This window comes from Chiloscyllium plagiosum, chromosome 28 (assembly GCF_004010195.1).
Source record: "Chiloscyllium plagiosum isolate BGI_BamShark_2017 chromosome 28, ASM401019v2, whole genome shotgun sequence".
Lineage (NCBI taxonomy): Eukaryota > Metazoa > Chordata > Chondrichthyes > Orectolobiformes > Hemiscylliidae > Chiloscyllium > Chiloscyllium plagiosum.
Genome location: NC_057737.1, coordinates 49,410,488 through 49,425,375, shown reverse-complemented (window position 1 = coordinate 49,425,375; position 14,888 = coordinate 49,410,488). Strand labels below are relative to the sequence as shown.

Here is a 14,888-nt window from a genome sequence, read left to right as displayed (position 1 = left end):
ATAGCGTTAAGGGTTTAGAGTGGGCGATTTCTTGAAATGTATGCAGGGAGGTTTTTTTTGTATCAATATGTAGAAGACCCAAAGGATGGCACACTATGAGATCTGAGGAAAAGAAACTAGGCAAGTGTTCAATGTGACAGTGGGGTTACATTTTAGCAACCACAACATGGTACAGTTCAAATTAATTATGGACAAGAAAATAGATGGCCTATCAAAGACGCTTTGGATTTAGAGAAGGCAAATTTTACTAAAATAAAACAGGATCTGGCCAAAGTTGACTGGGAACAGCTTCTTGCAGGTATGTCTACAGCAGTGTGCGCACATGCGCGAAAGCAAAATGGGGAGGTTTTAGAGGCTTTGTCGAGCTTAAAAAACAGACAAATCTGGCCCAGATGTACTGTATCCAAGCTGCTGTGGAAGATGAGGCAGGAAATTGCAGAGGCATTGACACAAAATTTTAATTCCTCGCTGAAAGACAATTAATATCCACTTGGAAAGTCATTAAGGATAGGCAGTACAGTTTTGTCAGAGGTAATGCCAAATAAATCTGTTTGAATTTACTGAAAACATGACCAAGTGTGTGGATGAGGGAAGATCAGTTGGTGTAGTTTTTATGAATTGTAGCAAAGCTTTTTGACAAGGTCCCACATGGGAGGCTGCTTGAGAATTCAGGGAAGTTTGGCAAAATGGATTAGAAACTGATTTAGTAATAGTGCAGTGGTAGAAGGCTGTTCGAGTGACTGGAGGTCACTGTAGCAGTGCAAAATGAGAATCAGTACTGGGACCTTTATTGTTTGTTACATACATAAGTAATATAGATAATAATTTGGAGTGAATGTTAAGCAAGTTTGCAGACAGCACCAAGATTTGTGGGATGGTTAATAGCAAAGAAAATGCTGTCAGTTGCAGGAAGATTGGTCAGATGGGCAGGGCAGTGGCAGCTGGAATTTAACCCTAATAAATGAAGTGATGAGAGCGAGAGAGCAAGAGACTAAGAACAATAAGGTTGGTTAGGCCACAGCTAGATTTCTCTATACAGTTCTGGTCACCTCACTACAGGGGGAAGTGATAAAAGTAGAGGTGGTAGAGAAAAGGATGCAGACTGGGATTGGGAAATTGAGCTATTAGGAGACTAGATAGGCTTGGATCATTTTCGGGGCAGAAGTGGGTACTGCAGATGCTGGAGATTAGAGTCAAGATTAGAGTGGTGCTGGAAAAGCACAGGTCAGGCAGCATCCGAGGAGGAGGAAAATTCGACGTTTCGGGCAAAAGCCCAGATTATTTTCTTTACAGCAGCAAAGACGGAGGGGTGACATATCTGAGCTGTGTAAGATTCTGAGGAGAGTGAACAGGGTGAATACAGAGCAGCTGCTCCCCGTGGTTGAGGGGACTGTTTTCAGTAAAGGACTGGAGTATCAGCTGGGATTTAAGAAAAAAATTCTTTCACTCAGAAGGTGCTGGAATTCACTGCCTGGGAAGGTGAAAATCTTGAAACCTTTAAAAATATTTGTATGAACACTGGAGATACATAATATTCAAAGATATGGGACAAATGCAGGAAATTGGGATTAATGCGCCTTTCGTGACAGTTATATTGGTGCAGACCCGATGGGCCAAAGGACATTTTCTGCACTGTATGCCTCTATGGCTCAAAGGGCACTGATTCAAGGTCTTTGGCAAAAAAAAACTTTGGTCATTCAACAAAAAAAAATCATTTCAGACTGAGTAGTTATGCACGAGTTAGGAGTGCACTACCTGAAAGAATGGCAGCAGCAGATTCAGTTGAGGCATTAAGAGGAAACTAGATTGCTAACCAAAATCGAAGAATGTACTGGGCTGCAGGGAGAAGGCAGGAATGATACTTAGTCATTTGTTCCAAAATGCAGTCAGCAAAGCCATGACAAACCAAATGGCCTACTTCTGGGATTGGACCCCACATATACATGAAGTCATCTAAAAATCTGCTCATCCAATCACCCATTATCCTGTGCTACTGGATCTGTATTGGCTCCAAGTCAAGCAAAAATCCTGATTCTAAAATTTACTTTAATTTGTAAATTTAACCACTGCCTCACTCCTCCCCATCTCTAATCTCCTTCAACTAGAATATCTTCAGTTATTTATTTATCTCAAATATCCTCTATTTTCCTCTTTCAAAACCCGGCCCATATCTCTCCAAACAGTTCCAATTCATATACCCATCCAGGTGCCTTTTAAACTTTGCAATTGTACCAGCCTCCACCACTTCCTCTGGCAGCCCATTCCCCACACGCACCACCCTCTGCGTGAAAGAGTTGCCCCTTAGGTCTCTTTTATATATCTTTCCCCTCTCACCCGAAACCTATGCCCTCTAGTTCTGGACTCCCCCCACCCCAGGGAAAAGACTTTGTCTATTTATCCTATCCATGCCTGTGGTGTAAAATTCCAAGCAGTGGAATGTGGTGAAACGGTTAAAAATTATGTCCCAATACATGTGTGAATCTAACCGGAATGGAGGTGTTGCTTAGTCCCGTGTGAATCTTCTTATCTGTATGTAACCAGAATGGAATGTGTTTTTTAGCCTTGCTCTGCTGTTCACATGAATGTTTATATCTGGAAAAGAATAAAAAGCTGGAAAAGTCTCCAGTTCGGGGAGTCTGCTCCGGGGTTACGTTTAACCGCCGAGCGTGGGTTGTTGGCAACCGCTCTACAAGAACTGACGGCTCCCAGTTTTTGTAACATGTAGAGTGAGCATAAACCAGACCCGTTGTGCGACACTGCGGGGAATAAAATGCCCATATTCTAGCAGTCTCGCCTCTTGGTCGTTTGTTCTGTGTCAGACTACTCTCCTACGAACCTGACCTTGAGAATTTTTTAAAACAATGCCCCTCATGATTTTATAAACGTCTATAAGGTCACCCCTCAGCCTCCGATGCTCTAGCCCTAGCCTATTCAACCTCTCCCTATAGGTCAAACCCTCCAACCATGGCAGCATCCTTGTAAATCTTTTCTGAATCCTTTCAAGTTTCACAACATCTTTCCGATAGGAAGGAGACCAGAACTGCATGCAACATTCCAAAAGTGGCCTAACCAATGTTCTGTACAGCCACAACATGACCTCCCAACTCCTGTACTCAATATTCTGACTGATAAAGGAAAGCATACCAAACACCTTCTTCACTATCATACAGTTTTTTTTCCATTTTATACATTCTCATGGCCAGTGATGGAATAACTATATCATACAATCACATCGATATCCCTTAATCTAAGTTCTTCCTCTCAAAAAGATTGGTCTAAGGGCAATAGGTGACTCTGCCTCAAAACGTTTTATGGTTTTAATTCAGCTCAACTTTAGCCTGACGGCACTTACGTTTTTTCATACTCGAGAGAAATGTTGCAGGTAAGAATATAAGCATCTTCAACCCTCTTCTTCATATCTGGGTGGCGAGCACCATGGTCCAACACCAGTCCTCTCACCAGACTGCAAAAAGAATATTTTCAGTTACCATCAATAAATATAACAATGTCATGAACATTTAATAGACCAGTATGAATAAATCTTTGCCCTTAACAGAGGGATCAGCCAGGGGAAGGCAAGAGCCTCGACATTTCGTAGATCTATGGAAGCAAGTTTTGATCCAGAGAACTGCCTGCCTGAAAGGACGGTAGAGTAGGAACCCTCAATTTTAAGAACCATTTACATGATTTACTTGAAGTGCCATAGCATTCAACGGTTACAAGCCAATTGGTGGCAATTGGAATTTCAACAAATAACTATTTGATGACGTATTTCTGTGCTTTAAAACTCTGAAGTTGTGGATTCATATTTCAAATCGAAGCCTGAACATCAATCCATTTAAATATTAGGAACTAGTTGGACTAAAATGAAGTCAGCAAAAACTGAAAAGTTAGAAACCAACTTAACAATGGAGCTAGTAAGAAATGAAATCCCAGCTCAGTTTTGAGGAACGCAACATTTTATACTTTAAAATTCACACCAAACAGTCCATGAATAAAAGACTAGAAAAGCATTATATTTAAAAATAACGAGACCCAAAGATCCCCTTCATGTGTAACAAATTTATTCCTTATTTAATTCTAGACCAGAACTTTCTTGAATACCACTGCTGGAGTAGGTATTAAAAGTTCAGATGTTTCAAAAGGAATAGGGAAGGAGATAAAAGAGGGGAGGCAGTGGAATTGCTAATCAGGGGTAGTATCACAGCTGTGGAAACTGAAGTCATCGAGGAGCATTTGTCAACAATCGTATGAATGAAAAGTCAGAAACAGGAAAGGAGCAGTCATTTTATTGGGAGTTTACTATAGACTCTCCAATAGCAACAGAGACACTGAATAGAAGATTGGGAGGCAGATTTGGAAAGGTTTGTCGTTATGGGCGACTTCAACTTCTCTAATATTGATTGGAACCTCCTTAGTGTAAATAGGTTAAAGTGAGCAGATTTTGTCGAGCGAGTCTGGGAAAGATTCCGGACTCAATATGTAGATAGGCTGACTACAGGGGAGGCCATATTGGATTTGGTGCTTGACAACAAACCAGGTCAGGTGTCAGATCTCTCAGTAGGAGATCATTTCAGTGAGTGATCACAACTCCCTGACTTTTACTATAGTCATGGAGAGTGACAGGAGCAGACAGTATGGGATAGTGTTTAATTGGGGTATTTGGGGGGGGGGAGAGAATTGCAATCCTATTAGGGTCGAACTGTGGAGCATAAACTAGGAGCACATAATTTTCAGGGAAATGCACAAATGTGGAGGTTGCTTAGGGACCACTTACTGCGAATGCTGAATAGGTTTGTCTCACTGAGGCAAGCAATGGATGGTACGGTGAAGGAACCTTGGATAACAAGCAACCTTAAGAGAAAGAAGGAAGCTTACTTAAGGTTGAGGAAGCAAGGATCAGGCAGGGCTCCAGAGGATTACAAGGTAACCAGGAGTAAACTGGGAGGCAGGAAGAAATTGAGGAGAGCTAGAAAAGGGCATGAAAAAGCCTTGGTGGGTAGAATTTTAAAAAACCCCAACACATTCTATACTACTTTGAGGAACAAGAAGATGACAAGAGGGAGGGTTGGGCTGATCAGGGATAGTGGAGGGAACTTGTGCCTGGAGTCGGTGGTGGTAGAAGAGGTCCCTAATTAATACTTTGCTTCAGTAAAATGGACCTTGTCATTTGTAAGGACAGCATGAAAGAGGCTGATATGCTCAAGTAGGTTGATGTTAAGGAGGAGGATGTGCTGGAAACTTTGAAAAACATGGCAATAGCTAAGTCCTCTGGGCCAGCTGCGATATACCAAAGGTCATTACAAGAAGCAAGAGAAAAGATTGTTACATCTTTGGCGATGATCTTTGCATCCTCAGTGTCCACTTGAGTAGTATCAGATGATTGGAGGGTGGCAAATGTTATTCATAGAGCCATAGAGATGTACAGCATGGAAACAGACCCTTCGGTCCAACCCGTCCAGATATCCCAACTCAAACTAGTCCCACCTGCCAGCACCCAGCCTATATCCCTCCAAACCCTTCCTATTCATTTACCCATTCCCTCGTTCAAGATGTGAATATGGATAACCTTGGGAATTACAGAACAGTCAGTCTTATGTTGGTGGTGGGCAACTATTGGAGAGGATTCTGAGAGACAAGATTGATAATTATTTGGAAAAACAGTTTCATTAGAGATAGTCAGCATGGCTTTGAGGGGGACAGGTCATGCCTCAAGCCATAGTGAATTCTTTTGAAGAAGTGACAAAACACATTGATGAAGCTACAGCAGTGGATACGGTTTATGTGGATTTTAGCAAGGCGTGTGTCAAGGCTCCCCATGGTAGGCTCATCCAAAGTAAGGAGGCATGGCATACGAGGAAATCTGGCTGTCTGGATACAGAATTGGCTAGCCCAAAGACGACAGATGGTGGTGGCAAGTGGAAAGTATTCTGCCTGGAGATCAGAGACCGGTGGCATTCTGCAGGGATCTGATCTGGGATCTCTGCTCTTTTTGTGATTTTAATAAATGACTTGGATGAGGTAGTGGAAAAGGTGGGTAAGTTAAGTTTGCCAATGACAAGTGGTTGAAGGAGTGGTGGATAGTGTGGAGAGCTAGCATGGGTTGCAATGGGACATGGACAGGATGCAGAGCTGGGCTGATAAGTGACCGATGGAGTTCAACCTGGAAAAGTGCGAAGTAATTCACTTTGGAAGGTCAAATTTGAGTGCAGAGTACAGGGATAAAAGACAGGATTCTTGGCAGTGTGGAGGAACAGAGGGATCTTGGGGTCCACATCCATAGATCCCTCGAAGTTGCCACCCAAGTCGATATGGTTGTTAAGAAGTATAGTGTGTTGGCTTTCATTAGCAGGGGGATTGAGTTTAAGCAGCGCAAAGTTATTAGATTAGATTAGATTAGATTACTTAGTGTGGAAACAGGCCCTTCGGCCCAACAAGTCCACACCGACCCGCCGAAGCGTAACCCACCCATACCCCTACATTTACCCCTTTACCTAACACTACGGACAATTTAACATGGCCAATTCACCTGACTTGCACATCTTTGGACTGTGGGAGGAAACCGGAGCCCCCGGAGGAAACCCACGCAGACACGGGGAGAACGTGCAAACTCCACACAGTCAGTCGCCTGAGGCGGGAATTGAACCCGGGTCTCTGGCGCTGCGAGGCAGCAGTGCTAACCACTGTGCCACCGTGCCGCCTGTGCCACCGTGCAGCTCTATAACACCCGGGTTAGACCACACTTGAATATTGTGCTCAGTTCTGGTCACCTCGTTATAGGAAGGATGTGGAAGTTTTAGAGAGGGTGCACAGGATGCTGCCTGGACTAGAAGGCATGTCTTGTAAAGGAAAGTTGAGAAAGCTGAGGCTTTTTTCTGTGGAGAAAAGAAAGATGAGAGGTGACCTCAAAAATGTGTACAAGATGACGAGAGGCATAGATGGAGTGGATAGCCAGAGACTTTTTCCCAGGGTGGAAACCACTATCAACAGGGGGCATAATCTGAAGGTGACTACAGGAAGGTTTAGGGGAGGTGTCAGAGATAGGATCTTTACGCAGAGTCGTGGGTGCATGGAATGCACTACCAGCAGCGCAAGCAGAGTCAGATACATAAGGGACATCTAAGCAACTCTTGGATAGGCACATGGATTATAGTAAAATGAAGGGTATGTAGGTTAGTCCGATCTTAGAATAGGATTAAAAGGTCAGCACAACATTGAGGGCTGAACGACCTGTACTGTTCTACATTCTAAGTTGGTTCTCAACGATCAGCAAAATGGTCATAATAGCTAATTCTGCCACTCACTGGAGTCATCTTTCACTGGTTAATACTTACTTTGTGTCACTCTCAGTTTTGTGTTTCATCTCCATAATCTCAACCATGAAGAGATCAATGGGTTCATTTGGTTTCCTCACTGCCAGCACAGCATCGACTACAGCCTAGAAATGATCAAACACTACATAGCTGGACATTCAGTTTTATAATGAAATTATGTAACACAATCTTAATAATGCCTCAGAGATTACACACTTAATATGCAACCAAATTAGAAACAATTTATTACTTTACTCATCTTAAGAATTCATGCAAGAATGAGAGACAGCAAAGCAATCTTGTCTGCTGTTAAGTTAAATACTACAGGCTAACTGGAAAAGAATGCACAATATAATTTAGCTCCAGTTTAAAAATGTACATTTGTCACATTTTTATACAAACCAACTACTACCCCAAGATCCACTTTTCATATAGAATCTTGGCCAGGTAATTATGGCACATTGCAATTACATTTTATCAGTGTTGGTGCCATGACATCTCCAGGGGGATTTTTGTGACGAACTTACATTCCGATGCCACATGAAGGTGAACATTGCAATTTCAATACAAAACTTTACAAGATTTGCAATGCCCATACCTCTAATAACTTGTATTCACCTTTTGAATGTTACTGTGACAGGACACGGCACAAATTTCAATCAAGTGAAGATAATCTAGCATGATGTCTGGCTGCTTTAACTACACAAGAGCTAATGCAGAATTTAGTCATGCACTGATAACACAATTACTTGACAATACCTAACTAGGACAGAAAGAAAATGATGGAATTTCATTTTAAACAGCAATGGAAAGCTCCTGAATATCTAGAAAATGCAGAATGTGATGCTACACTGAAGGCTCAGTAGATGGAATTTTAAATCTATGAATACCTCTGTTAAGACATCTGCCAATTCCTTGTGCACCTTGGTGCGCAATGATGTTCTCGCAACATTGATCAGCGTCTCTCTGTCCATCTCTTTGGTTATTTTCACCTGCTCCAAAATCTCAAGAGCCTTATCTTTTGCAGCTTCAAACCCTTCTGTCACAATCCTGGGATGCAAGCCCTGAAAAGAAACACATCAATACTCTAAATGAAGTCCTCAATATGTTGATGAACAAAGTTACATTATGGTGCAATTTTCATCTTTGATTAATAATCCCTCCATGACTTGTCCCCTCCTTCTCTACCTTGAGCCTATCCTAACTCTTCAACACCAAGCTCTCTACAGTTATTGAGAGGATCTAAAATCTGGATTTAGGCTGTTGTCAGGAGTAACCATTTAATGCATGCTTTTACTAACTTAAGAAAATACAAGAAACATAAAATAACAAAATGGCTTCTCGGAGCAAATTAACAATTTTGTTTATAATGGCTTCTAACTGCTGAAAACTACATTCCTCAACTAATTAAAAGAGATTAGCAATCAAATGCCCTGTTCATAGTATGAATTAAATAAGTTAGCCATGACATTATTAAAGTATCCTAAATTGACCTCGGAAACCCAGTGCCCCAGAGATAAAGACGCGCAAAACAGGTCAGTTCCCAGAAAATATCATTGGTTTAATTTTATGTCTATTTGTCATTTTATTGTATTAATTTTGCAATTAAGGCTGTTCTGTTTGTTAAAAGACCTATAACCATTGCCTGTGTTTAAGCTAAGGGCAGCAGCTTTTCCAGAGTACCCCCGTGTTGCTGGATAACCCATGCTCGGCTTCATAAATTGTTGAATCAGACCGAGCTGCTCACGTTTATTTGACCGATCATGGAACCGAGAGGCCCCTCCCAGAGGTCCAGATTTACAATTACTGGCCTGTTATGTCAATGTTAACCATTCCACTGACTTCCTTGATAGAAGTTTCCTTTCAAAACCTCCTGAGAAGCTCCTTAAAACCTACCTTATCAGTCCTAACACTATGTCTCACTCAACAAAATTTAATTTTGCAAGAAAAACTTAAATGCAAAAAATTAGATTAGATTACTTAGTGTGGAAACAGGCCCTTCAGCCCAACAAGTCCATACCGACCCACCGAAGCGCAACCCACCCAAACCCATTCCCCTACATTTACCCCTTCACCTAACAGTACAGGCAATTTTTGGATTGTGGGAGGAAACCGGAGCACCCGGAGGAAACCCACGCAGACACGGGGAGAATGTGCAAACTCCACACAGTCAGTCGCCTGAGGCAGGAATTGAACCCGGGTCTCTGGCGCTGTGAGGCAGCAGTGCTAACCACTGTGCACAGTGTATAACTTGCAGAAGTGATATTTAAGCAACAAGGCAGTCTCGTGAAATAGAAGATATCAGATCCACAGATCTACTTTCCACAATAAAGCACAGCACAAGAACAGGCTCTTCAGCCCGCCATAAAGTAACTCAGCATTTAATAACAGTTTTATTTATGTCCATCTCAATTTCTGGAGAAGGGGGGACAACACGGTCAGGATTAAACTGAGGAATGCATTTAAGAATTTAAAGGTTAAGAAATACGGGTGCCCTTGGTCACTCCAGTTACACACAATTTATTCTTATACCAATTATAAATCAATTATGAACATGCTTCTTCATCCGCTACAGTCCTGTTAGCAGTTTGCTTAGATTACTTAGTGTGGAAACAGGACCTTCGGCTCAACAAGTCCACACCGATCCGCTGAAACGCAACCCACCCAGACCCATTGCCCTATATTTACCCCTTCACCTAACAACGGGCAATTTAGCGTGGCCAATTCACCTAACCTGCACATTTTTGGATTGTGGGAGGAAACCGGAGCACCCGGAGGAAACCCATGCAGACACGGGGAGAATATGCAAACTCCACACAGACAGTTGCCCGAGGCAGGAATTGAACCCGGTTCTCTGGTGCTGTGAGGCAGCAGTGCTCACCTCTGCGCCACGTTTAACCAAAGAAATGTTTTTGGCTAAGATTCACATTACATACACCTCCAGAGTAATTTATTAACTTAAATATATAACATGGTTGTGATTTCGTTACCTCAGAAATGTAGAGATCAGCTTGTTTCAGCAACTCGCCAATGATCAGTACGTTGGAAGTGGTGCCATCACCAGTCATGTCATCCTGAGCTGTTGCCACTTTTGCTATTAAAGAAGCTGTTGGGTGTTGTATTTGCTGTAGAATAATTAGGATTTTCATAAGTAATACCTTACAGCACATTCCACAGAGGTTTTGATTTTTATCTCATTGAAGGACAAGAAAGAGATCAAGTGACTATTCAACTGAAGTCAGTTTAACTCTGCAATGTCAGAAATCACATGACACCAGGTTACAATCCAATAGGTTTAATTAAAATAATTTTGAAGTACGGTTCCTCTGTCAGATGAAGTGGAGGAAGGCGCACGGGCACAGAATATATAGGCACAGAGATAATGGCAAGTTAATTCCAGGTAAATAAACCTGATAAGCTGGTGTTGTCGGACTTCTGACTTTGTCCAACACCAGCATCTCCACATCGCAATTAGACTATGGCCAATCTTATTCACATCAATTAGATTCGATTAGATTACTTAGTGTGGAAACAGGCCCTTCGGCCCAACAAGTCCACACTGACCCTCCGAAGAGCAACCCACCCAGACCCATTCCCCTACATTTACTCCTGCACCTAATACTAAGAGCACTTTAGCATGGCCAATTCATCTAACCTGCACATCTTTGGACTGTAGGAGGAAACCGGAGCACCCAGAGGAAACGCACACAGACACGGGGAGAATGTGCAGACTCCACACAGACAGTTTCCCGAGACAGGAATTGAACCCATGTCTCCGGCGCTGTGAGGCAGCTAACCACTATGCCACTGTGTCGCCCCAACTACTTTCTGAAACTTCTCCAAGAACTTCAACAAATTTTTCAACTGACCCATAGCTTAGTTTTATTTTGATGAAGTTTCCAGATTTCCATTATGGATGTTCTTTGGAACATAACCTGATTGACTTAGCCCTCATTTCAAGCCAATTCCTGGTATTTTGGACAGTCAGATGAGCAGAAACACCTGTTCTTTCTATCTAACCAACATTTGTTAAACAAATATTAAAACGCAGAACATCAGTGCAAGTTTTTCAACCTTTTCCAGTTACGGTTCCCAATGAATATTTGTGTTGACAGCATACGTGTCACTGAGAACTAGGTGTCTTATTCCTAACAATGTGAAAGTGTACAGGTATGGATAACTCTGGTGTCCAAGATTAGCTAAGTCATACTGCTAATTGAAAGAGCTATCAGCACCCACAAAAACCACATCTCATCACCCTCAGGAAAAAAAAGTGGGATAAACACGAGCTGAATAGTTACATTATGCAGCCAGATGAGTTAAATCAACCATTAAACAAACAACTCTAAATTAATTGAAAAAACCAAGATAATTGCAACAATGACAACTTATAGTTAATTAAACATCAAAACATTGCAATATCAAGTAGGAGGTAGCCACATCAGGAGATTATGAGGTCAAAAGTTTGGTAAAGGAGGTAGATTTTAAAGGAGAACTTAAGCAGGAAAATGAGTGTGCTTTAGGCTTCAACAGTTGAAAGCTCAGCAGGCAATTGTAGTATAACGATGACTGGAAAGTATACTAGGCCAGAACGGGAGTAGTATAGATATCTTGGACGAGGAGGGATATAAAAATGAAGACGAGAACTGGGACCAACATAGGCCAGTCAGCACAGAACTGGCAGGAAAATGGGTCTTGCTGCAATTTAAAACATTTACAGTAGAGTTTTGAATCACCTCAACATTACAAGACAAATGCATTGGAACAGCCAAGTCTCAAGATAAGAAAAGCATGAATGACATTTTCAATACAGGAGCAAAGATGAGGGCAGAGTTCAAGGTCAAAAAGGTGTAAACAGATTGCGTGGACACATTGCACAAGTCTAAGATTTAGAATCAATGGATATAGAAACGCATCATGAATTTGTTTGAAGTAGTTGTCACAATTGAGACCGCGTTTCAAGTCCCAAAATATGCATCTAGTTATGACTTCATATAGTGATTGGAACAAGGGCCAGTTGGACCTCATTGAATATGATTTCCCTAATTGGCCCAAGATAACAACCCCAATCAGGGATTCCTGACTCACAGATATAAACAGGAGTCTCAAAGCAACGAGTAATTCTCTTAACAGCTTGTGGAACTGCAGACTTTTCCAATATTAGGAGCCTAACTTTCCCTGAGACACCAGAGACTTTAAAAAGAAAAAATAAACAGGAGTCTCAATCACGTAGCATTGCCCTCTCTCGAGAAGGGCACAGCTTGTCACTGGCCACTCGGGTGTTTCCTTTCTTCCTGGTGGTGGAATATAAATAAAGATTTACACACTTATTGTTCTTCACTGTGTCTTACACCTGCACACACAACATACTACCGCAGTTAGGCGGCAGTGTGGGGTAAAGAAAAGACAAAAAGAAAAAAATAAACTGGTGTCTCAGGGATTTGGCTCACTCTAGAGACTAGCTCTGAGCTAGCTGGTCAGAATCCATGTATTGTGAACATATAAACAAAGAATAACTTGGTGAGGGGATCCTGGCTCCTCTGTGGAGTTATTTCATTTAGGTATAGCAATATCCAGCTATAGTTGCCCAAATCTCTAACATTATTTCTAAGGAAACTATATGACACTCACCATTTCATGCAACAAAACATTACCATCTTTGGTAAGCTTGATATCCCCAGCACCAGAAACGAGCCTGAAGACAAAAAGATTGCAGCTTCTTAACAGGGAGTTCTAATAGTGTATATTTCAACCTGTAAGCATTTGTTAAATTTTCACAATCAAATTATGAATACTTACAAAACTGGTACTGAGCAAAATTGGAGTGATCAGCTTACAAGCCCCAAGGGCCCAATGGACCGAGGTCATAGGCCTTAGAAGAAATAGCTAGTGGCAGCGTTATGTATTGATTTTAATGTGCAAACATTTTCTGTATTTGGGGAAGATTACAGTCAATTGGGAGAGAGGAAATGTACTTCCATTATTCAAATAAGGTGAGACACAAAAACGAAAACCAGTTACAGGGAAAATATGAAAAGCCATCTCAAAGGATGACGACTTCGATTAATTCAAGACAATTAGAGAAATAATACAGTGGCAGCATGGTGGCACAGTGGTGAGCACTGCAGCCTCAGTGCCATGGACCGATTCCAGCCTAAGGCTGTGTGGAGTTTGCACATTCTCCTCACGTCTGCGTGGGTTTCCTCCAGATGCTCCAGTTTCCTCCCACAATCCAAAGGTGTGCAGGTCAGGTGGATTGGCTATGCTAAATTGCCCATAGTGTTAGGTGCACTAGTCAGAGGGGAAAGGGTCTAGGTGGGTTACTCTTGGGAGGGTCAGAGTGCACTTTTTGGGCCAAATGGCCTGTTTCCACACTGTAGGGAATCTAAAGTTTTATGGAAGGGAAAGACTACTTAACCCATTTAATCAAGACCTCAGAATAAGTGCTGTGGATAAAGGAAAACTGATGAGATACTTCGATTTGGCATCTTATCAAATGCTTTCTGGAAATCTCAGGTTACTGCAGAAAATGAAAACTCCAGCAGAGGGGGTAACAGAGAGGATAGTTGGGATATCATTGACAGGCAAGGAATGAGGCAAAATTGGGTCACTTCTTGACAGCATGTTATAGGGACTTGCGGATTCCTCTACAGTTGGGAACTTCAAAGACTTATCACCCAAGAGTCAAGAAATTCCTTATCTTGGGTCCAAATGATCCATCCATTAACCTGAGATGTCCCCAGGTTTTGGACTCCATCACACGCACATCCATCCTGTCATGTGCTACAAAAATCTTTTCAGGTTCAACAAAAATTACCCTCAGTCTTCAGAATTAGAATAAGCATCTCCTCAAAAGTCTCCCTCACAATGTGCCTTTCACATCCCTTCTCCCCACTAGCCCCATGATGTCCCTTTTCTGGATCAGTGATGCTGGAAGAGCACAGCAGTTCAGGCAGCATCCGACAAGCCCGGACTCTCCCCTTCACCCCTTCCCTTGACCCTCCGGTCCACCCTCCCCTCCGCCCGAGCCCTCCTGCCTCATCCGCACTGAGCACGTGTTCTCGCTGCCGGCTCACTAGGCCGCGGCTTCTCACATTTTCATGGTTCCCTTCGGACCCAGATTCGTCCTCAGCACATCCTGTAGGCCTCGAGCCGCGCTAATATTAACAGCGAGGGCAGCCTGGGCCCTGGCTATCTCCGCTTTCGGGTTGAGAGCTTTGATTGCAGACATTGTAACGACTGAAGCGCCCAACGCTCAACTCAGTCCTGGACTCAACCGTAACCGCCCGACTCTTCATCCTATTGGTTGATTGCCGTCCGCCCTCCCTTACGTCATTCGCAGTTCGCTCGGCAGCCGCCCAATGTATAGTCTGTTTACACGTCAATCAGCAGCTCTTGTGGTTTCCTACGGCATGTATGGACAGTACTCCTGTCAATCAGGAGGGCCGGATCGCTGATTGGTTTTCACGTAGGTTGCTGGGCGATGACTTGGAGAATATTCTGGAAACTTGGAAGGAAAGCGGCTGCGCGTGCGGGGGCTGGTGGAGGAGAGGGATCAATCACAGCGTTTGATTT

At 42.6% G+C, this 14,888-nt stretch overlaps 1 protein-coding gene and 1 non-coding gene across 2 annotated transcripts in view; both read right to left on the bottom strand.

Annotated features, from left to right (window-relative positions):
• Nucleotides 1-14,624, bottom strand: part of cct6a (chaperonin containing TCP1, subunit 6A (zeta 1)) — a 37,128-nt gene extending 22,504 nt beyond the window's left edge. The window contains exons 1-6 of the mRNA XM_043718880.1: nt 14,408-14,624; nt 12,945-13,008; nt 10,304-10,438; nt 8,204-8,377; nt 7,335-7,438; nt 3,353-3,463 (exon numbers count right to left, since the gene is read on the bottom strand). Of these exons, the coding sequence (XP_043574815.1) occupies nt 3,353-3,463; nt 7,335-7,438; nt 8,204-8,377; nt 10,304-10,438; nt 12,945-13,008; nt 14,408-14,544 (725 nt within the window). The 5' untranslated portion in view covers nt 14,545-14,624. The remainder of the gene's footprint in view (nt 1-3,352; nt 3,464-7,334; nt 7,439-8,203; nt 8,378-10,303; nt 10,439-12,944; nt 13,009-14,407) is intronic.
• Nucleotides 7,920-8,045, bottom strand: LOC122564253. Its single transcript, XR_006315849.1, has one exon. It is a non-coding gene; the product is annotated as a small nucleolar RNA SNORA15 (small nucleolar RNA).
• Nucleotides 14,625-14,888: the final 264 nt, after the last annotated feature.